The following is a 24,769-nucleotide window of genomic DNA, read 5'->3' as shown; positions in this document are numbered from 1 at the left end:
GGATGCTCAATGACCAAGTGTGCGAAAAAGGAAGGATATTTTTGGAGTTAAAAGATCTTGGTGTCAAGAAGAGTCTAAGATTGTAAACCATGTGCAAAGGAGCATCACACAAAGGGTTCACAATCTACAAAACAAAGTAAGCCTGGAAAAGGAGAGGACAAGAGAACTATAAGCCTAAGATAGTCAAGAATTTGTCTTGTCATTTAAATCATTAATGAGAAAGAGTAGGCTTTTTGAGCATTCTATGTTCTGTTACATTCTATTTTGCATGAATTTGTAGTTTTATTCTTCATGTATTTGCTACAAGTTACTTGTGTGACTTGTGAAATTTTTAATATTGTTGCAGTTAACTAGTTAGTATTCACTTATCTTTTAAAGCATTACTTGTCTTTTGCAAATTATATACAGCCAATATTGAATAAAACACTACTGCATCTTCCCAACATTACATCACAGAAACTAAGAATATATCAAACACACAAAATAATAGACACAGATATTTTTGGACAAATTGTCCCTAGAAAAACCCTAGTGTGGGGGAAAACCAGTTCTGCAAATGAGGATTTTATTATTATTAATTCTTCAGCAAATCAAGGATTACATATATTGCTTGCCTCTCAATGGAAAAGCTTCGGCAATATTTTTCCTTCACTTCTACTGGCAAAATCAAACTGGGAATCCATAATTTCCTTCTAAAAACCAACTTGGCATTTGCTGTACAACTCACACTTCCTCCAGCAATTCGCACTAGCCACTAGAAATGTGCACTGTCTCTTCCTAAAGCTCACATTGCCTCCGAAAAATCACTCCAGCGAATTTCTCTACCACCAGCAACTTCAGAAACCCACTCGCACTGCCTCCAGGAAATCAATTTGGCAACTGGCAATAAATCGAGCCTTCAACAACTGGCACTGATCAAACTAGCAATTCGCAATAGCTAAATCAGCCTCCCTCTTGCAAAATAATTTGGCCTCCTTCCTTCTCTTGGAAAATTGGAATCTTTGTGAAGAATTTCTCCAGAAATTCTCTCCTCAATTTCTCCTGTTGAAACCTTGTTGTTGGTATCCTCCATGCTAACACTTTGCCCTTGCTATCACTGCAATTTTGCTTGTTCAAATATCTCCAAAGGCCCCATCAATCTTTTCTTATAATCTCTCATTGAGCAATCAACGGCCATGATCTAACTCTAATCAATAGCTAGGATCATCTTGACTTTATTCAATCGCTTTTCTAGAAGTCACTAGAGAAAAATCAATTTGTCTCAATTAATCCCGATTAATTAACCACTTTTCCTAAGTTAGGCTTGTGAAAATAATTAAACTGGCTATTAAATCTAATTAAGACAAATTTCCTTAGAAACTTTTTCTGGGTATTGAAGATAATTAATCTATCTATGTTTCTAGCCTCATAGACACCCTGAGACTAGAAAACTTGTTCAAGCTATACAAACTAACATCACTGAGTCCACTCAAGGCTTGACTTAGGTCCAATGCCTTTCTCCTAGCATCAAAGACCCTAATAGGTTGTGTTCCCAGATACCAAATCAAGCCCAATCATAACTTGTCCCAAAGATTAATCCCAATTAGGGATTCCAAAGCATTCAATCTAGCGAGAGATTTAAATTCTCTTGAGAGGCACTCCTTTTTTATATAGTTGAGATTTTCCACATGAATCAACTCTAGAGTTGAAAACTTTAAAGTAATTGTTGACTTTAGCACCAAAGAAAATCAATCAGGTGCCAACACATTACAAACCATGTGATAATTCGACTTCTCCATGCTCCTCACCATTGACTCCCACTTCAAAAAGCCATTTTTTCCATTCCTTCTCATATTACCCATGCACTGATGCAAATTCCCTTCAACCCATACATGTTCCAAGGGAACATTAAATAAAAAATCTAAAAATTTCAAAAAAGACAAGACATATGAAGTGCAATGAGAGATTGTGGTTCAAGGCCAAAACAACTGGCAAACAAATTGATTCTAGGTTGCATTTTCCTCTTAAGTCAATGTTTAAAGGCTTTAGAAATTTAATTAATGGCATATCTATGTGCTTACAGATCCCTTGCTAAGAGAAGAATCCACATGCTAGCAAAGTAAATACCATTAGTTGATCAATATTTTCAATCTCTACATGTTAGCAAAACATATACCATGAATCTAGCCATATCTCTACCCACCACCAATCCCATAGACGTTCCAATGGATGCCAAAGTTTGGTCCTCCTACATAGATTTCCACCCACCAAATCAAGTCGAGTAGCCCATAATCCATTAGTATTTTCTTCCCCAAAGCCGAATGTTACGAGAGATGCACTTCCTCACCTTTGTGCCCCCCAAGATCAAACAGCGAAGCCTCCTCAATGCTAGACTCTCTGAATGACCTCATTTGACAATGCATTGGCCCCTTCATAGTAATTGATGAGTCCAATGAGGATCCCATTTCTCAACAACCTCACTTAGGTTCAGCATCTAGAATTTACTAACCTTAACATCCTCTCTTTTGTAATAAGCATAGACTCATTTGGTTTTTTAGCATTTTTCATTTTCATCTTCATGTACCTTGTACATATTTAGATATTTTCTTAGATTTATGTCTATCCTTAGTATCATTGCTATAGGAGTTTCTTTTACGCTCCCGTTATGCACTAAAATTAGATTTAGTTTTCAGTATTATTAACCAACTTACTATGGTCATTTTTGTACTAAGTTTAGACTCATTTGGTTTTAGCATTTTTCATTCTAATTTTCATGTGCCTTGTACATCTGTTAGCAAGTTTCTTCAATTTATGTCTATATTTAGTCACGTCGCTTTAGAAGTTTCTTTTGCACTGACACTAGATGTACTTTTCACCAACATTGACCAACTTATTGTGGTCATTTGTTGGAGATTAATAAAATCATCTCATTCTATCTTATCCATCTAACCACATCCACCATAACATTTAGATACCATAGGTCAAATGCTTTGAGGACCATCATTATATTAGACTAATTCAATTTATTTCAATATAGACTTCCTAATATTTTCTAGCTTCAATTTTTCATTGTTTGGCATTTACATTTAGTGTGGTGTGTTGAAATGATTAGTTTATTCACACATGAATACATTACGTTATGGCTAAGCACCATCACAATTGTATTACTAGGTTATGGTTTATAGCCAACCTAGTCAACATTATACTTTTGTGTGGCTTATTGAAATGATGGTAATATTCACTTGTGATTCCCTAACATTATGGCTAAGTTATGGTTAATAGCCAACCTTGTTAGCATTAATTTATATCATTTTAGGTGGCTAACTCCAACCATGGCATGGCTTATAACCCCCTTATGGGCGAAGCCACCCCACCTAACTGCACCATATCGCGTGTTCTTGTTGAAATGTGTAGCTTGGGAGGTATTCCACAAGCCCAGATCTAGGGTTTGTGAGAAGGTTGGTCACAAAAGAGGTTTGTGAGAAAACCACCCAAGTGAAGGGGTTTAGACCCAGATGGGGTTTAAAATTCTAAAAGGAAAAATTAAGTCCTAAGTCTAAGTGGATAATTCCTCTAAGATCTCGAGGATTCCTAAGAAGGCTTACGAAATCTATTTAATGTAGAAATTTCTCATTTCCCACCCCGGTTTTCAGTTTCACCTTATTTCTCCAAAATAGTTAAATGCCCTTTCCCATATCCATACATTCAACAACTGGAAAATAAATTTTGCTGAAAACACAAATTTTGGAAATATAACAGAATGCTAAAAAATGCAGAAATAAATATCAGCACATACAAACAGCCATTTAACACATTTAAACACAGTGATTTTTTGTCAAGGTGACCCTGGAAAAACCCCCTACAACTCTTGGGGAAAACCAATTCGAAAACTCCTTATTTCTGGAAAATGCTTTTACAATAAGAGAAATATTCAGCAAAAAATCAACAAGCAAACTTTTACAACTTATCTCGTTTTCTGTGCCTCTCAGCCAACTGGAAAAACTTGCAAACAGCAAAACAGAACAGCAATAAATGCTATATGGCCTCTTCAATTTTTGTGCCCAAATTTCAGCCTTAAATGTTGTTGTACATACTGCCTAGAAAAGCGTGCATGCTGCCATAAATGCTGTTGTACAGTTTTTCACGATTTCTGTGCAGAAAACAGCAGTACGGCTGTACGGATTTCTGCCTAGAAAAGCATGCCAAGGTACAGCCTCCCTTGAAAAATGTGCCAGCAACCTACAGATTTTCTGCTCCTCGATTTCTGTGCTAACTTGCTATACAGCCTCCTTGGAATCTGAACCAAAACTGTTGTACGACCTTTCTAGAAAATCGTGCCCAAAACCTGCCTTTCACTGTGTGCTAACTCAGTTGTACGGACTTGCTGAAATGCTGCCTTAGAATGTGTGCCAAGTTGCTGCCTCCTTCTCCTCACTATCCAGAAATCTCCCTTGCTCTCTTGCTCTCCTTCTCTCAATCTGCTCATGAAAGAATGGATGACCTTTTCCTCCTTTCCCTCCTTTAATCTAACCCTAAGTGACTTTTGGGGAATCCCTAAATCCAGTGGCTGAAATAGATTAAGATCTAGGGCTGAGATTAAATGCTCATTTAAATCTCACTTTCTATTTTTTAATTCACCCCACTTTAATAAAGACCCACTTAGTCATTTATTTCCAAAGTCACTTTTCCTTTCTAATTTTACATTGACTTTATTAAAGTCACTTTAAAATTAGACTTTAGTAACTTTATCACTTAAAGTCACTTTTAAATTAGATTTGACTTTATAAAAATTATAAAGTCACTTTATGAGAAAAATTAAATTCTTTTGGACATTTTTCCCTAGACCAAAGATCAAAGCCTTAGGGAACCACCTGTCCTCCGGTACCAAATTTCAACATTTAAGGAAGGCCTTAGGACAAGGCTAACACATCAAGTGAAGAGGAGCTTGCTTGATCCAAGAGGAGGCCGAGATGTAATCTAGAAGAAGCCCTAGCTAGAGAGCCGAGTAGGGCTACAAAGGACTGGTCATCTAGAGGTGCATTCTTCCCAAGGAAGGCTGAGCATGGAGGCCATTTACTTCAGCTCCAAGGTGCAAGACAAAGGAAGGTAGACAACTGAGTTTGGAAGTCTCATTCTGGCCACAAGATGGGCAGAATACCTCAGGGTATAGGCCACAGGATTTCTAGTCCTTAATGGGCAGGCCGAGTCTCCAAGGGTGACTGTTTTGAAGGACCAAAAGGCTTGTCACCAAGCTGGAATATGGCCGCAGACAATGGAGAACTAGCGCTGGAGTTTTGGAGACAGATAAGGAGGTTACACCTGGTTTGGAGGCCACATCTGGGGTCTTTTTGTAGTTGCAACAGCAGCCCTAGTAGGAGGCCGAGATCCACAAAAGGTTATGTGCCCAGATCCAAGCAATGGAACAGCTTCAAGGAGAAAAGAATGTCAAAATTTTATAAGCCCTAGTTTAGGGCAGATCCATCATAGAGGAAGGCATCTAAGGAGATCTAGCCACAGCCCATAGGAGTCAATCTGATGCACAGAAAGGGACGATTTTGATACATCTTTGTGACTTGATTAGGCCGAGATTAGGGAGGGTGTTGGACGTGTGAAGAAGGTCGTTTTTGTGCATATTTGAAGTGACTAATCTCCATGAACAGATCGCAGAAGGTTTTGTACTATTTCAGGGGAAGCTGAGACATACTTGAAGCTGATCTCAAGTCTGGAGCAGCAGAACAAGAGGCCACATGGTTCCAGGGTGATAGCATAGAACAAATGGTTGTTAAAGGAGGCTTAACGCAGGTCTGAAAGTGTGTTTTGGGCATGGAAGGAGCGATCCTGGACTTGCAACATGATGCCCTAACCAGAGGGCCAAAACCACAGTAATTCGGTGCACAAGCCGAGAGATGGAAGAAGTATTCTTCTAGGATATGTATGTCTCTCCAAGTTGATGGATGTTGCTACAAGTATTGGGCAGTAGTATGATTAGTCAAAGTGCAGTAAGCAGGGTTGTTAGTGACTGTCATAATAGCCCTAGGTGAGGGTAGACCTAGAGTCCTAGATCTGGGCAGATCTGGAAGAGTATTTAGTGCTTGAATAGCAGTGTAAAGAAGCCCTAGGAGAGGGTAGATCTATAGCCCAAGATCTAACAATTTAGGGATCAAATTGCAGATAAGAAGGCAGTGACCTTGATGGCCTAGTTCAGTAAAGAAATGACTGTGTATGGGCAAATCTACAAGCCCTAGGTGAGGGCAGTCCTGTGGGCCCAAGATCAGTCAAGCATTGACTGAAGAATGGACAAATTTGAGTTGGCATCTAAAGGAGCAGATTGGAGGCTTGACAGAAGGTGAAAAATGAGCCCTGAGTGCAGATTTGAGATGGACTTCAAATCTGTTAGGATTGGCAGACTTAATGAGCTCAGGTTCTGATCAACCAAGAGAGCCAGATTGACAGCCCTAAGTTGACTGTTGGAGAAGGACATTTGACAGTGATAGTGGGCAGCCATCCAGCCCAAAGTTTGTCTTCATTGGAGCAGCACAGGAAGGCAATAGAGGGAAGAAGTCCCAAAGGAGCTGAGGAACAGTAGTGGGCAGTCTAGAGTTGTTCACAAACGAAGTTGTGAACAACTCAACAGAAATCCCCAAGTGTTGAGACATTGAAGGACTAATGTTCAGCTAGAGGGCAGATTGGTAAGTCATGTTTTGTGCTCTAAGGAAGCAGGACCATTGATAGAGGCAGAGCTTCAAATTGGGAGCAGATGAACCAGCAGATGTGTTTAGGACATGTGGACTGAAAGGGCTATGGGGCACCACATCAGCAAGTAGGGGCACCACATCAGCAAGTAGGTCATGGCTGTCTTGTTCAGGGTAGATTGGTGGTCAACATGACAGACACCGAGCCTTAGTTGTATGTACTTGTATCAGTGATTGTATGAGGGCCATGATCCCTGGTACAAGAGCCCTAGGCTATTATATTATAAATTGTTAATATAACGAAGAAGGGTTGAAAAGTTTAAAAATTGTCATGTGCGTTAAATGATTCACTGATGTGTTATTCTCTGTCGTGCAAATTAGGATAGTTGAGGCATTTGAGTTGGTTGTGTCAAAGATTTTAAGACACAAACCTAGATTCTCATGTGCCACGGAAATTCAACAGTTCTCTTGTCTCTTGTTCAGGGGTTCACTTCTATTTATGTTATAGTTTTGTTTGAGGTTTATGCTAGATTAGGGTTTGTTGTGTTCACAATAGATATGCAATCTCTTGATCATCCCAACATCATATTAGAGCTTGTGTGGACTCTTCCTTTTCTATCCAACATTGTTTTAGGTCCTATTTGGTTCTAGAACAAGGGGTTTTAGCACTTATTTTTTACAGAAGCAGATTTCTAAGGTTTTTTTTTACCCCCTCCTTCACAAGCACCCATTTTTTTATAGTTTTTGGTCTTTTCAACAGATTTAAGGGGACCTTTTGCTAGTTCATGTCTTTTAAGGCAATGTCCTCTGTTCTCCTTTATTGAGCCAAATGGTACAATTTATATACCCATTTCAATTTTCATGTATGAAACTAGGATTATTTCAGTCCTATTTTAGGACAACAACCGTTTTTTAGAGTTTTTAATACTCTCTACCATCAATGCCCATATATTTTTTGTGCTCTTTGATTTTTCCAGAAAAATTGAGGGATTCTTCCTGCAAATTGGTGATCTAAGGCAACGCACCTTATCTCTTTCTCTATTTCTGCCAAAACTCAGTATTGTTTATAGCTTTATTTGAAGCAGCATATTGTGTGGTTCTCTTGTTTTTCAAGATTCTTTTCCAAAGGTTTTGGTTGGTGACATTATCAAGGAGTTCAAAATTTCCTCTGTAGGGCCTCAATAGGACCCACTTCTCATAATTTGATCCAAAGGATTGCTTAGCAGCAGAATGTTAGTTTTTGGTAGCAGCAGACGGGTGTTCTAGTATCTATGGTTTCTACAAGGCGAAGGAACACAAGATCTCCAAAATCTAGAAAAGGTTTCATGAGAAAAACCTTAGAAACACCTTAATTGGATTAATTAGCCAATAATTAAATATTTCCTAAGTCTAACTTAGGAAAACCGGTTAATTAAATCATATTAATTGAGGGAAATCAATATTTCTCTAGAGCCTTCCAGAAAAGTCATTTGATGGAGTCAAGATGATCATAGTCATCGATTGAGATGTGATCATGGCCGTTGGTTGCCCAACAAAAGATTATAAGAGCAATTCAATGGGGTTTGGAGAGGACATCGGAAACATTTGGGCAGCTCGACTACCCAGTTGCAATGATTTGGCAAGGGTGCCGTTGAAGCTAGGGAGACACCAACAGATGGGTTTCAGCAATGAGAATTTCCAGAGAAATTCTCAGGAGGTTTTCCAGCATTCCAATGTCAAGAAGGGAGGTTGTATTTAGCTAGTGCAAGTAGCTAGTTTCCCCAATGCGTGTAGCAGGAGCAGTGTTTCACTCCAATTGTTGAAAGAATTCGCAGGAGGAGGTGCGAGTAACTTCAAGAGGTAGAGGGAGGCAGATCGACTTGCAAGGAAGAGCCCCAAAGGCTGTGCGAATTTATATGAGCAAGCAGTGCACATTTCTGGGCAGCAGTGCGAGTGCCAGAGAAGAGTGCGAGTGGCTTGGAGGAGGCAATATTGATTTGTCTAAGGGAAAAGAAATTTCCCAGATATTTTCTAGTTGAGATAAAATTGTCAGAGCTTTGCCAGAAAGGCAAGCAGTTGTAATTCTCTATTTTTGTTGAATAGTAATGAAACCCTCATCTACCGCATTGGTTTTCCCTTCGGGTTTTTCTAGGGTGGATTATCCAAAAATAACGATGTCAAAATTATTGTTTGTGTGTGCATTATTTTCTCAGTTCCAATATTTTATATTCCGCAACGTATTTTCATTTGTGAAGAATTGCAGTGTGAGTTATTCAATATTTGTTGTTAATAATTAACAAAAGACAGATAAATTGCACAAGTTAGGAGAATAATTACCAGTCGCTGCAGTTCATGGAAGTTTCACACAAAATTTTCTAGATCAAATTGTATTGTAGGGTTTCCCCTGTTGGCCCCTTTGACACGCATATGGCAGTTTACTTTGCCAAACAAGTAATATTCAAAAGATAATAATCTTGGTATCGACTCTACCTTATTTGGAGACTTCCTTTGTGTTCCAAGGGTTGCTACATTTTTAATTGGATGATATGGTTGGTGATATGAGGCCTACTTAGCTTCTAGAATAATTCATAGTGATTTCAAGGTTATGGCAGTTTGTTTGCAAAGGAAGATTCATGTCAAATCTTCTAACATGTCCCCAGGATCCATCTCACTCTCTTTTGTTGATTACTCTATAGATGATTCTTAACTTCTTTATGTGGATCAGCTTGATTGTGTGGATCTTTGTCTTCCAAACTATGTTATTTGTCCTTAATGGGCATACTATATGCAAGAACATTTAGCATTTAGTCAGATATTGTCTTTCCCCAATGTGATCTTCGTTTCTCTTGGACATAGTTTCAGTGGCAGTATCAGTGTTAGGTTTTTCATATTTTCCTAAATTTTTTCAATATAGGATTTTTCCAAGTATGATTTGTTCTCTTATCACACCATATCCATATTCAAACTTGTATTTGCTTACTAACTAACTATATATATAAGTTTTTCCTTTAATATAGTTTATAAAACTATATTCAAAGAAATAATTTGGAACATGGGAAAAATATAAGGTAAGACTAAACTTCTTTAAGATGAAACTTTTTTACTACAAGAAGACAATTGATGCTAGCCTGGTGAACTGGAAATATTGAACAGATGTCATAAAAAGAAAAGGAAAAGCAACATTGCAAAGATTAGAATTGTTGACTAGTATTGTCATTGATGCCAACATCAGTTCTTGAACGCTCTTAATTTTTGTTTGGATTGCACGAATTAAAGCTCCAGCGGTCAAGAAACCCTAGGAGGCCCTAGAAGCGCTGCACTTATTGAAGATTTTAAGAATGAGGATCAGCATATTTGCCCACAAGACCATCTTCATTGAATAGTCCTCATCATACCGATTCCAACGGTAGGTGGCATGTCACATGGGTCCTCTCGGTTGAGGAGATATGGTCTCTCAAAGTTGAAACCCCTTATTTTGGTCAAGGAACCCCAAAGGAGGTGCTACAAGGAATTTTTGTATTGTACAAGAAATTCAAATTAAAAGGCCTATTCTAAGTCAAGTCAAAAGGTGATGTTATCAAAGCTTAGTCAAGTCAATAGGTAATGTTATCAAAGAAACATGCTCAAATTTAAATTAAAATCGGTCCCAAAGGTCATTGAGGTTTTGGCTCCAAAAGATAATTTCAAATGTCAAATTTAGTTGATTCGGCTCCCTCCTTAATTTAAGTCGGCTTGCCTCTCTAGAGAGATCCTCGCTCTCCAAAAATTCAACACTGGTCTGCATTCCAATAACAATGAAAAGCACACATCTTGATCCATGATAATATGCGGCCTTTCAAATGTAACGAAGATCTGAAGTCCAACGTTTATTGGTTCTTTGCTGGACACTTGAATTTCTTTCGACGCTGATCCCTTTTTGCACGTGGACGCGAGTCAAAACCTCTGGTGCGAATTTTATCAATAATACCTGCAGCTTGAGGAGTATCTGTGAGTGTTTATGAGTTTATTTTGGGCTACGGTTTCTGGACTACGCTATCTCAGCGGCTTCTATTATAGGGATTTGTATTACAGACCTCTGGAGTTTCTTATGTGTACAAAATCGACATTCACAGTGAGCTGAAACACATATACAGTAAGCCGAGATGCCAACATTGAACGTTGACTGCCCACCACGTGAAATTTCAATGCATATGGTAATCAGATCAGAATTCGGTGTATGGTGGATTGTTTAAATGCTGGAACCTTGAAGAACAAAATGCAGATCTGGAGTTGAATCTATTCTAAAGCAGTTACAAAGTACTTCTGAACAGTTCGAGCAATTTTCTTGACGCAGATCTGAAGTGTTTTGAGTGGCTCCAGTAATGATTTTAACATCACTTTGACACAGAACTAAATGATAAATTACTGCTGTCCAAAACTCTATTTTATTCCTTCAAAGTGCATTGATCTATAGCTTTTTACTGTTGGAACACTTGTTATATGAACGTCTGACCAGAAGTTTGGGGATTCCTGTGAAGCTGCTTCACAAGGCAGCAGAGCATGAGGTGGCGATTTAGTTGAAGAGCGGCAAGCTATACATAGGCAATATGATAGAATGCCAAGATAACTGAAACTGCCAGCTCGAGGGCATCACCTACACTGACAAGATTGCCATTTTTATATTCAATGGGCGCACTATTATTGAATGAATGACAAATTTCTTTAATGTCTCCGTAGATTGATTGTTGAGTGAAGAGAATCTAAAAACTTGGTTCTGGCAAGAAAAATTTTCGTAATGGAAGATAACAATTCTATGACCTCATGTGCCATGTGTCCTACTTCTGGATAAGATCTTTGCAGGGATTATTAGAGAAGGCATCTATGACAGATTGGATTGTAAACATTGTAATCTAAAAATTGGAGTTAATCATTTGAGAATCTCATTTCTGTACTTTGGACCAAGAGCTATCAACAAAAGCATAAGTGCTAATTCATCATTCTAAGAGAAAAGATCTACTGCAGTTGCACCTGGTTCTGATTAATGTCTAAAACTTGTGCTATCACTGTTCTAAGTTCTAACGATGTAGAGACAATGTCTATGTACAAATCTCCATGTTGCCAGGACAATGTCTATGTACAAATCTCCATGTTGCCAGGACAATGAATCTTGATGATAAGAGTTTATTTTGAGTAACAGTTATGTCACCGATCTGAAGGGGCAGCGGTCTGAAATTCTATGGTGATCTGAACTTGTGCATTCCAGGAATCCATCTATAAAATATTTCAGTGATCAGCTGCTGGTCTTGCAGAAGGTTGATGCTTGGAACTATTACACAAAAGTACTATTTTTGAATAATTTGAAAACTATGGAAATGTTGCAGTGGACAAAACAGGGCAGAGACAATAAGATCTGCTGAGCAAGGTTTATCATGCATAGCCAAGTAGGAGGTTTGCTAGGGTATGCACATGGCAAGTGGCATACTTGCTTGGGTTTGAGTATTGATGTAGGTTGAGCAATAACTTGACAGAGTACATTGCTAGGGTTTGTCATGTTTGTTGAGAAATCCTTAGGGCTTAACTTGATAGGTGCTTGTGAAGTTCTTTTGCTTCTTTAATTAGATTCTTCTTCTACTTGTCATCATTATGTTCTTCATCATCAAACAACTACCAAAACATGAAGAATATCAAAGACAAAAGGACACCAGATATAGCCACTCAGCCAGGGCAAAAAGCCAGGGCAAAACCCCTACAAAGGGGAAAACCCAGTCAAACTCTTCCATTGATAGTTTCAAAACAGATTGAAACAACCAAGACCCTTTAGACCCAACAGACAGATCTCCTCCACCAAGTCAACCTTCAATAGAGATACTTCATCAATCTTTCCAAAAGTCAAACCAAGTCATAAGTGCAACTTCATCTAGAAACATCTCAGACCTGCAACATCTCAAAATATCTCGGCCCTGTAGTAGCACATGTGGCAGAAGCAATATCTTGGATGCCTAAGATTTCATTTATTTTTCTTCTTAACTTCGCACTTTTCCTTCTACCCGAAATTGCAGACTTGATTTTGCTTGGTATATGTATCATCTAATAGGTCAAATACCTCTTTATTTATAGTCTCTTTGAGCTGGCCAAATTCTTCATGAAGCCGACTTGTTCTCTCTTTGGGGCCGACTTGGTGGAGAAGGAAAACATGACATTTTTGACTCAATAAATTTTCTTTCTTGACTTTCCAAAGCCCAAGGAGGGTCTAGACAAAGACTATGACTCTAGACATAGACCTAGAGGCCTACAAAGGAGGCTTTGACCTATTGACCATTGACCCAAGCATGAAACCCATGCTTTAATAAGTCAATCTTTTACAATAAAATTTATTTTTCTTTCGTTTAACAAATACATTACATCATGACTCAAATACAATTATAAAGACTGACACCAGTTACATTCTTCAACAATGTTGAGGACCACAAAGGGTAAAGGGCAGATTTCTGATTTCCTTGCACAGTTGACAAAAGTCTGTGTTTGCTCCCATGAGGAGAATTGTTTGGTTGAGCAGATTGGTTCTGAATATGATGTTGAGCAAGAACAGTCTAGCTAGGGCTTGATGAAGATCACATCAGATGTTGAACCTGACAGATTTTATCCTACTAGGGTTTGATGTTGAGTTGTGCAGAGCTGACCTTGTAATGCAGAAAGATATTTGATCTGATAATTGGCAGAATTAATAGTTTGAGCAAAGAAACACTATGCTGAGCAGAGACAGAATTGATAGACCAGAAATTGCATTATAGATTATTTACTTTATTATTGAGCACAAGTGGATCCAGTCTGAAAATATATGAACGTGGTCCGCCGGTTGATCAGAGTGGTAGTGTGGTGCTAGGGCAGGTTGGAGCCTGCATAGGGCGTTGGAGCGTCCTTCCAGTTGCAACTGGAAAACAAGATGTTGGAGCATCCTTCAAGTTGGAGCCTATAAACTAAGGCGTTGGAGCGTCTTTCCAGTTAGAGCTGGTAAACCAAGGCATTGGAGCGTCCTTCAAGTTGGAGCCTATAAACCAGGGCGTTGGAGCCTCCTTCAGTTGGAGCTGAGAATCTTGGAAGTTGGAGCTTCCTAATTGATGTAAATCTTTTTTAAACAAATATTAAGAAGCGTTTGGTGGTTTTTCTCCTGGAAGGGTTTCCACCTAAAAATCTATTGTCTATTGTCTTGATGTTTGTGCATTGTTGAATGGTGTCATTTACTGTTCATGTGATGTTCATTTATGTTAATGATAATTAATGCTTTGTGAAGTTAAAAATACTAATTGAAGAGAAATATTGATTCACCTTCCTCTCAATGTTTCCAACAAGAACAAACTCACATGACCTCCATGCTAAAACAAGACACTTGACAACATAAAACCCCTTGGGAAGAAAGAACCTGTTCAATTTGCATAATCAAGCCATACAAGATAAATAACACTTCCTAATGGACTACCCGCTCTATTAGACCGTTCCAAATAAATACAAGAACATTTGCAATTATAACACCCTACAAGATATCCTATCCTGCGAAAATCGAAATAAACAAGAAATTTTTGTAACTAAACATTTCACTCCAAATAAAAGATCTTAAAACAATCCAGCATTCTAATCAATTTTTTATTAAATTCTCCTATAGACAAGTAGGTCTCACAAGATGTTAAAAGTTAAATAGAAGCATGAACATCCATCTATATTTATTCTCTTCAATTTTGATTTGCGTCCTTTTGAAGCAAAGAAAAGAAAGTTTAGGTGACAAGATGCATATGATCCCACTGGTCGAGAATCATAAAACAAATATTTACCATGAAAACCGAATGTAGAAAATAATTCCCAAGATATTTTGCAGGCATGGTACAAAAACTCCCATAAGTGTCCCCAATTTGACATCCTTTTTCTGCATAAAGTAATTACAAAGGTTAGGGTCACAGTAGTTAGGTCAGTCACAAATTTCTCTAGCACTATCAGTAAAGGCCAGCTGAGATTATGACTAAATTTTGAGCAAAACAGTTAGATAACGGAAAAGGAATCCCAAATTCCATCCGAAATTTGCCAATGTTGCAGCAGAAAACAAAATCTATTGTTACAGTATGGGCTAAAATTATACTAGGAAAACAATTGGGAAGGAAAGATTTCCCACAGCTAAATTCTCAACAGTAGATAGAAGAATTAAATTTCGTGCAATTCAAAATAATACTGCATACAAATGTACAACCGCAATGGAATTTACTGCTAAATATCCGAAATATGGTTTTGACAATGCAAATAAATCAGGCTACACAAGGCCCATAGGGTTAACTCAACTGGTTGTCACCAATGTTGTTAGCCATTTGGCTAGTTCCATGCCAATGAGTGTCACGTTCAAATTAGTGTTATCAGAACCAGACCAAAACCAGTAGATCTAACCAATCTGACCAGTTTCAGTGCTGTACCAGTCTAGTCAACTGTTTCAGATCGGCTAAGGCTGATTCCATACCAAACCAGCCTTAAACCACCAAACTGGCCGGCTCCCTACGGAACCAGCCTTAAAGGCACTAACTAGTTGGTTCCATACTGAAACAGCCTTAAAGCACCAAATGGCTGGTTCCATACTAAGTGGCTCAGGTCCACCAAAAATCAATTTACAAAAAAATAAGTAAATAAAGTAAAGAGCAAGCAAAATACCAAACCCTGGGACCCTACTAAAGATATTTAAAGAAGCCACCCCCACCCAACCCCCCTGGCCTTCATTTCACTCACGCAATTCATTGAGCTTATTTGGAATTCTTGAGCTCAGTTTCTTGGATGGTTTTGGAGAGCTATTTGTAATTTTGTAGGGCTGTTTTGAAGAAATTCTTGGCCAGATTTTGAGAGCTGGTCGAAGGGTTGAGTTGGACTCTAGAGGCCATTTAGAGCCTCTTCGATTATTGTATTTTGGTCCAGAGATGTATTGCACTCAGAGCTTTTGGTTATATGCACTATTACATGCTATGTAAATCAGAAACTTTGCATATTTGTGCATAATGGTCTGGATTCATATGGACGCACATAAGTATATATGTTTTTTTTTCAAAATTTGAATTTTTATGCATTTTTTGGTCGAATGTTGTTAAATTGGCAACTAAGGCCAAATTCCTCTTTAGACAGCTTATTTTATGGAGATGATGATTGCATTGAATCCATTTTTTCGAGAGGACTAAAATTGATCTAAAGATGATCAAATTTGGACAAGCAGAAATGTGTTTTTGAATTTATGCCCACGCATGTATAAATTGTCAAGGTAGCCCACATCATCATGTAGGCTCATGAAGCCCAAGAGACATGTCACTTCACCCTCAACAACTTGTATAAATATAAGTGACCTCTCACCTCATTTGGCATTATCATCACTCACACATTCTTCTCTCTCCTTCTCTCATTGGTTTGTACAGCTATTGGGCATATTCTTTCTCTCACACATGTGGCAAGGAGGACGAATTTCAGACAGAATTTCAGACCAGCGTTGACTTTGACTTTCCAACCAGATTTTGAGTTCGATCTTTTGGGGAGTTTTCTGTTTGGGCATGCCGTACTCTTTGGCATAGGAACCGAGGTGTTCTGAGCACTTTGACTGCAGATATAAATTGCAGGTTGACCGCAGAATTCTGGACAGAGTTTGACCAAGTTTGACCGCTGACTTTGGGACTGTTTTGGGCTGACTTTGACCTCCTGTTCAAGGCGAGTTTGACTGGGTAGGACCGAGCTGCTTTAAGGACATTTTGCTGCTACTTTGACCAGCGTTGACTTTCTGGTTAGGGCTGAATTTGACTGCAGTTGGCTGCAGATTTGACAGCTGTTTTGACTTTGATTTGGCAAGTCAACTTTGACTTTTTTTACTCTCTCTCTCTGCTTAACATTTGATATAATCATAAGAATTGATCAAAGGATTTTCCCCATCTTGGGGTCTTTACCTGGCATGCGCCAAATCTGGTGTCCTCTCTCGTCTTGGCTTGTCTTCTGCATTTTTATTGTTCATGTTCTATCTACAGTTACTGTCAATGTGATTTATGGTTGATGTGATTGCAATTAGAAAACTAAATTGGAAATCGTATTTGGGCTTCTAAAGAACATTGAAGTAATTGTGCTAAGCATAGAACATACCATTGTTAACTAAAATTAACAAATGTTTTTTCAGTGACCAGTCCCTCTTTTTCTGGTTCCAGTCCAATTCACATTTTTGGGGTCAAACAGTTGATGACCAGTCCAGTTCTGATAATATTGGTTCAAATCCCCCCTAGGCAAAGGTGCACTAGTCTATGCCAACGGGTTGACCATTGAGTAGGTATGCCATCAACAAATGTGGGGGAGCATCCCTTGGTATTCTCCATGATGTTTCTTTGGAAAATAATCAGGCTACACAGCAGCTCCCCAATGACTCTACTGCAGGCCAAGATAGCTTACAAAAGAATGTTATAGAGCAATTGAAGAAACTAAATCATAGAGCCATCAATCCTAAAAATTAGCTAAAACTCCTACAGGTTGGAGGACTGTAGCTTTGAGTAATTAAACATATAAAATCACAGTGGAAACACCATCTATAAACTTCAACAGTTTATTTCAACTCACTATCAGAAGATTCAAGACCTTGGATAACATTACTGTTGAAATTCTAGAAGAGCAAAGGCTAGAATAGTTTTTCACAATCTAATAGCTACTTCTATTGATAATTACTTCTTTCTTCTTTTACCACGAGTACATACACATGAAAAACTTCAACAGTGATTCTTCAATAAGAGCAGTAAACAATGAACAGTAGATAAAAACAAGGGACAAGACACCAAGATTTAGGCTCACAGCCAGGGCAAAACCCAAAAACTTTCCTTATGAGAGAGACAGATTCTGTCTGTCAAGAGTACATCAAAATGTCCCAATAAATCCAAACTGAACAACAACAAAGTACCTATCAAAGTCTCGATCAAAAATGAGAGAGATGTCCCAACTGTCCAATACACTGATCTGAACAAGGAGGCCGAAACTAGGCGTGAGGTCACTGCAACATAGGGGCTGAAGACTTTACTGTAATAGTCAATGGACTTTGAAGAAAATTCACCAAACACACCTTGGTCAACTTCAGAAAAGTGTCACAGAAGGGAGCGAACTGGTCACTGCAATTTTTGGCACATATAGATGTGTCAAAACAGAGATAGAAGATATGCCAAGTCACTGTAGCACCGAACCCTTGAAAATAAACCAAGCCGCAGTCAAGATCACCCTTGTAGACTTGCTCGCACTACTGAAATGATAGGCCGAATATACTTATGATTTCAGACCAAATCGATGAGCTTGTGATGATGCTAAATGAGATTGAACAATGCCCAATTTATAGTAGTGTGAGAGGGCTAATTGGGCCGACATAATGACCTTGCACTGAGCCGACTTGAAGGGCTTGAACTGAGCCGACTTGTGGTGACAGATAATTAAATTCTCCTTTATATTTTGATGAAAAAATGTCGACCATAGCTAGCACACATTTCAACAATTACTACTATACATTAAGCAATAGCTATTGCTAAACAACATATATTGATTTTGTTCATTTCAAAAGCAGAGCTGAATACTTGAAATAATCACAAATTTCTCTCACAGTTCTATTAAAAGGGCACTCTGACACTCTCTGAATGCCCACCTACACTGCATAATTTGACCAATTCAATTAGCGAAATGCCAGTGGAATTATATTGGAGAAGTTTAATGGGGTTACTATTAGAGTATTTTCCCATTACATTTCTCTCTGATCTTATTGTCGTCGGGGAAGTGACTGCTTCAAATATTATATAGCAAATTATATTTTATATTCATGGTGCATGCTCAATAGCTCAACGCTTATTCTAAAGATATATTACTATTTGGTGGCAGCAGTGCTGCTTGCCATTTAGATTATGTTATATCAAGGCATAGATAAATCAGTCCTGTAGCTGGGCAGCTAATCATGTTCAAGGGCTTGTTCTATCATCTTTCCTGGATGGAGCTTCCACAAACAGTAGATGTGACACTATTGAATATTACAATACTTGTTAGAAACTGCACGTTATACTTGGTTCTACAAAATTTAGGAAAGATTGAGGTAAATCCAAATTCAGTATTTCTTTGATATTACACGGATATGTTCAGTGATATTAGACAGCGAAATGCTCCCTCAAACTTGTTCTTCTCTTTTATTGCAAAATGGGTTAAATACCCAAAACACTCCTCTAAAACTGCTTTTAATATTAGTTAGGAACAGAAAGGAAAATCCTACATGTACAGTTCAGATTGAAGGGAAATAATCCAAAAAAAATATTTAAAAAAATTGCACATCAGCTATCCTACGATTTCTTATCACCAAAGAAGATAAAAGAGCCTAAAGCACTTGCCATACTCAATGGTCACAGTTAATTTACATTGATCATAGTCCTGAATGAGTTTGCAACAACTAATTTATTACCTACGTCAGAAGATCAGGCACTCAAATTATATGCAGACTGTTCTGGTGAGTTTTGTAGCAGCCAAATCATAAAACAGAAGAAAATTAAAATTTACCCACCTTCGGTTGACCAAGTGTAATTGAAACATCTTCGCCCTCCCTAGGGCTTGTTGGTGCTGGAGCCTGTTGGCCTGCCATACTGCAAGACCCACTACTTGATTCAAACTTGTACTCTAGGTTTCTGTGTTCAAATCTCTTTCAAAATCTTAAATATTCAAGTCTTGTGGTTGGAAACTCAGAATTATTTTAAATGTTACATATTCAATTCTTGAGAATAAAAATAAATTTTCCACACAAATTTGCTGTCTCTCTCAAAATGATAGTTAATCCCACCTTCTAAGACCCAGAATGTCAACAAGAGAATCAAATCCAAACAACTCCAGTTTAGATTCCCTCCCAGTTCGATCAAATATTTCCTTTGTCGGAGAAGAAGGTCCTTGCTCCCTTCCATTTGTCTCTCGCGATGCACCTGGAATCTTTATTCTCCTGCTAGAAATGCTTGCAACTGCTTTGTATTAGATTAAAAAAATCATATATCTGAGGCTAGGATAGAAGTTAACACACATGCAGATAAACAGAAACGGATACAGATATAGATACATGTGTAGAGAGAAAGAGAGAGAATAGTATAAGCCTACAAAAAGTAAGAAAATCCGACTATAGGGCACTTATTAGAAGCTAACAAATCTTTTCTTTCCATCTAAAATACAATGCAAATTGGTAATGAGAAACAGTAAATGCAGCGGATTTTATGCGACAGGCATGTTTAACTTGCATTCCACACATACTTTGGGATCGCTGTTTGCATTCCTTTGTTTTTCACAATAAATATGGATTGAATTAATGATGATCCACAGAACTATCCAACTATAAGTATTTTCTATGCTTTCTTTTATCTACTTGGTCTCCTCCTTACTATAAAACATTACTTTTCCAAGTTAGAGAATTTCATGTTTTGTATTCCACATTCTAGATGAATTTGAATATCTGGCAATTCAAATATGTGTTTTATTATAGCTGCATGGTCACTTTGAACATTAATCAAAATAAAATTGTCCAAAATAACTTTCCACTTATATTCACAATTTCACAGCACCTTTTTCTTCCACCTAAAAGATGCCACTGAATGGCTGGGAGAGTCATCTTGCTGATTCTATTGTTTTTTCAATTGTGACAGGATTACCATAAACGTCTAAATGACACAATAAATTCTGATTTTACTGTATTGGCCACATGTTAATACTCCTACTATAGATATTCTGGGACTTTAAATGAGCAGGCATGAAAAAAAATGTTAATTATTGACGAGACATTTTTACCCCGCAGAAAGCACTGTTGTAATTGCTCTCTACAAATATTTAATTTTGTCCCTGTAAGTTAGGGAGATGCCTCCTCACATGCAAGTCTCTGGTTAAAGGCGTCCAAAACTACAAATTGCATCAAAAAACACATCTAAAGATCTTGACTTTTATATTGCTGGTAACTTCACAGATTCAGTTCTCCATAAAGGACAAAATTTAAAACACCCACACAAAAGGGTTCCCTATGAGGCAGATGAAATACCCCATAAAAGAGGCATCCTCAATTTAGAATCATGATCGAGCAGCTAAAAGAAATCCAAGTCCAGCTGGTGGAGGAGCTATAACTATTAGAGATAGGGATGAAAAGATCACTAACACTTAAAACATCCAACCTCATAGAGATTTGATTAACGAAGTTGAATATTTTGCTCTACCGATTGGATTAAAGACAACTTCATATAAGCATGCATGATGAGAGGGAGATGCTCTGGCCTCCAGACCACTCCAAGAAGCATCTGGCTCAGCCTGTAACCCTACCCAATTCTCAAAGTTTCTCCCAATTAGAGAGTACAGAAAAGCAGAGGGAAAGGATGGCTCATGGACCATGCTTATTTCGCCTGGCTACATTGGTTTGTAGGTTTTCTTTCACCACCGCTTTCCTATGGAAGCATCATATTTCCCTGAGTGTTTTGTAAAGACTTTTCGTTCATCTTGTTTATCATTTCTGCGTCCAATTTACGTATTAATGTAGTTGGCAGCAAATTACCTCTTCTGCTCATTGATTTGGTAAGGGTAAGGTTCTTTGGCAATTTGAGCTGCATTCGCAGTTATTTGCCAGTTTTGAAAAGATGTTATGTACAGTTTATATATAGATTTTGCGAAGATACTAGAGTTTTATGGCAGAAGAAGATTTAAACCAATTTTTCAATTCATAATTCTGAAAAAAAATGCTCAAGAGAATTGCTGTCTGCAGTCTTTGCTCCAGTGAGTTACATACCTGCTCTTAGGAGGTTTTGACTATAATGACTGTGTTTTGTGACCTGTTAAAGTTCTCAGCGACTTTATTTGGTAGTTTTTGGCCATGGTAGTCATGGCACATTCTCTTTAACGCTGCTGTCACAGTTTTGTCTTTCTTATAATTTTCCCAACTTGGGATAATTTTCCAAGTGCCAGTTTCAGATTTTATGTCTCATGCAGTTATTTTACCATCAAAAGTTATTTTACCCAGTAATTGATTTTTTTTGCAGTAAATAAAAACTGAAAACTACAAAAAGAAAACTCTCTGGCACTAACTTAGAAAATAGCAGCAGAAAAATATTCAGAAAATAACCCAGAAAAATTAGACAAGACAGCAACAGAAATTAACCCTCCAACTTCTCATCATTTACTTTCTCAAATCATGGGCTTCCAACCAAGTTAAATGGTGCTCAGAATTTACAAGGAAATTACAGCAAAACCTGAGATAAATTCTTTCAGTAAAATCAACAACCTAGTCGGCCTCCCCAAGCCCATGTGCATCCAGAAAAAATCATTGACTGTCTCACTTGTGCAGGGCTCCCTGATAATTTATTCAGCAACAGAAAATTCTCCCGATGTCTTTTTCCTTGTTCCTCGGCCCCTATGAATCTCTCACAAAAAATCTGCAATATTACTCCTACAAATTATTCAGAAAATCTCTTCTAAATTTCTCTCTCGCTTGTGTTGTGTGTTCATCCTCTCCTTTAGGCTGCTTTTATAATTCTACATAGGCCAAATCCCTAATCTCCAAAGTGATTGATGGCTAAGATTAAATCCCAGCCTTCTTAGATCAATGGTGGAGATTAGATCTAAGTCACTTAAATAATTAATTATTTATCCTTAGATAAACATTAACCCAAAGTCTACATTAATCAAATAATTAATCAATGTATTTTCCTCAGTTAAAACTCAGGAAAGAGACCATATTAGTTGTTCCTCTTGAACAACCACCTAAAGAGGACTTCACTTCCACATGCTAAGACACCAAGCCTATGTTGAAGACCTTCCGATGCTACAAAATCAACACTTTCTCCTAACAAGGAAGGGATTCTCCACCACCCCTAGCTTGTCTTTGAAGAAAACAAATTTCCCCTTCACTGGGGGCTTGGTGAGAATATCTACTACCTGCTCCCTTGTGGAAATGTACTGAAATCTCATAGTACCTCTCTGGACCCTGTCTTTGATGAAGTGGTAGCTAATCTCTATGTGCTTGGACCTGTCATGAAACACTAAATTCTTTGAAAGCTTTGTTGCCACAAAATCTAGCAAGCCTTGGAGAGGGAAATCCTACAAGGTGTAGACTAGGGTCTAGACTAAGAAGCAACAATGGGGTAGTGGCCCACTGCACCACAGCTAAAACTCCCTGCTCTTTACGGATTTTCACCGATGGGAGGAGTATCGGTAAGAAAGAGATCACTTATAATAGTTATTCTAAGGTTAATGTGTAAAATTATCTCACTAGGAACTCTTCAAGAAAGACACAATTTATGCTCAAGGCTTGACAAAGAAGTAATTCGCTCTCTATAAAGAGGCCTAGGAATAAGGGTGCAAGACCTAGGGCAAGAAAATTTATGGATGAAATTGGAATCAATGCCCACCAAATTGATAAGTTTTGTGGCAAACCCTATCCTTTCTATGTTCAAGCTCTCCAACCACCAAAATACTTCTTCCCCAAAATTTCATGCTAAGCCCTAGTTCTCTACCCTAGCCTTGAAAGGATAGAAATTAAGAAAAGAAAATGGATTAAATTGAGATATGATCACCAACCAAATGGACCAGTGCCTTGTTCCTTGGGAGGATAGCGTCCTCAATGCGTTAGATCAGCCAAAGAGCTTCTAAGCAAGCCAAAATTTTGATGCCCTAGCAAGCAAAATTCCAACAATTACCTATGCAATGGAAGATGGATTTTTCATAGGAGAACTACCAAGAGTTCACCACTAAGGAGATTCATTCCCATTATTTATGAGTAATGCATGAAATAGATCATCTAGGTTGGAAATCAACAGATATTCAACATATTAGGGCACAATTGCAATTGCTAGAATCAACAAATACCATACACTAGACATGTAAGAAATAATTTCAACATCTTATTACACTTACAAGATAATATGCAAAGAATCCATTCAATTCATCCAAAGAATAGCTCCAAAGATACACAAATCAACTCCAAATGTCAAAGCGCGTCAAGATTACTCCAAATCGTCCACAAGGAAAAAGTGTGAATTGCTCAAGAGGGCTGAAATTGCAAGTAATGAGATTATGAGAGATCACAAATGAATGATCTCTCATATATACATGTGCTACTAATGTCGAATTAAGCCTAGAAGCACCTCAAACATTAAAATAAAGGGCAAGAACTAATCAAGGTCACAAGCCGACATTCAACGGATATAAACACCCAGAAAGGTTGTTGCAACCCATTCCCATTCCGGAATGGAAATGGGAAGTGATCTCCATGGATTTCATTACTGGTCTGCCAAAAACCTCCAAACAACATGATGCCATTATGGTGGTGATTGACAAGTTGAGCAAGGTGGCTCATTTTGTAGCAGTCAAATCCACCAATTTAGCCAGTGAAATGGCACAAGTCTTCATAAAGGAAATCGTAATACTACACGGAGTTCCCAAGAAGATTATCTCAGATAGAGATGCCAAGTTCACTTCAAAGTTTTGGAAGGAGCTATTTGCAGGCTTGGGGACTGAATTGGCTTTCAGTACAACTTATCATCCACAGACGGATGGAAAAACAGAGAGGAAAAACAAAATCCTCGAAGACATGTTGAGGATGTATGTAATGCATCAACCAAGGAAGTGGGAAGAGTACCTTCCACTTGTAGAATTTGCATACAACAATGGGCACCAAGAATCTCTAAAGATGAGCCTGTTTGAGGCACTTTATGGAAGGAGTTGCAATACTCCTATCAACTGGAGTGATCCAGCAAATAGGTCCTTAATACTTATTGGGCACAATGTGTTAAAAGAAATGGAGCAACAAGTGCAAGCCATCAAACAGAATTTAAAGGTGGCATAAGACAAGCAAAAGAGCAATGTGGATCAACATAGGTTGCATAAGGAATTCAAAGTTGGGGAACATGTTTACTTGAGAATCAAACCCAAGATGAGTTCCTTGAAGATTGGGTCGTGTGCCAAGTTGGCACCACAGTTTTGTGGGCCTTTCGAAATACTTGAAAGGATTGTACTGGTAGCCTATAGATTGGCCTTACCACCATTGGTGAAAGTCCATGATGTTCTCCATGTCTCATTGCTTAGAAGATATGTACAAGATGCTAATCATGCAATTGATTGGTTTGTGTTAC

At 38.1% G+C, this 24,769-nt stretch overlaps 1 protein-coding gene across 3 annotated transcripts in view; it reads right to left on the bottom strand.

Moving 5' to 3' along the window:
- Positions 1–24,769, bottom strand: part of LOC149225213 (cation-chloride cotransporter 1-like) — a 169,763-nt gene that overhangs the window by 111,053 nt on the left and 33,941 nt on the right. Inside the window, exons 2-4 of one of the 3 annotated variants that reach the window (XM_089376997.1) lie at positions 19,465–19,620; positions 19,192–19,270; positions 14,456–14,547 (exon numbers count right to left, since the gene is read on the bottom strand). In XM_089376997.1, the coding sequence (XP_089233123.1) occupies positions 14,456–14,547; positions 19,192–19,270; positions 19,465–19,620 (327 nt within the window). Of the gene's footprint in view, positions 1–14,455; positions 14,548–19,191; positions 19,271–19,464; positions 19,637–24,769 lie in introns of all 3 variants that reach the window. The other 2 variants (XM_089376999.1, XM_089376998.1) reach the window with 2 other exon arrangements.

The sequence above is a fragment of the Pinus tabuliformis genome, chromosome J (assembly GCF_031772625.1).
Source record: "Pinus tabuliformis cultivar Carrire ecotype Pingquan chromosome J, CPIR1, whole genome shotgun sequence".
NCBI classification, from domain to species: domain Eukaryota; kingdom Viridiplantae; phylum Streptophyta; class Pinopsida; order Pinales; family Pinaceae; genus Pinus; species Pinus tabuliformis.
The sequence above is the reverse complement of the archived record's forward strand: the minus strand, read 5'-3'. Positions and strand labels throughout refer to the sequence as shown.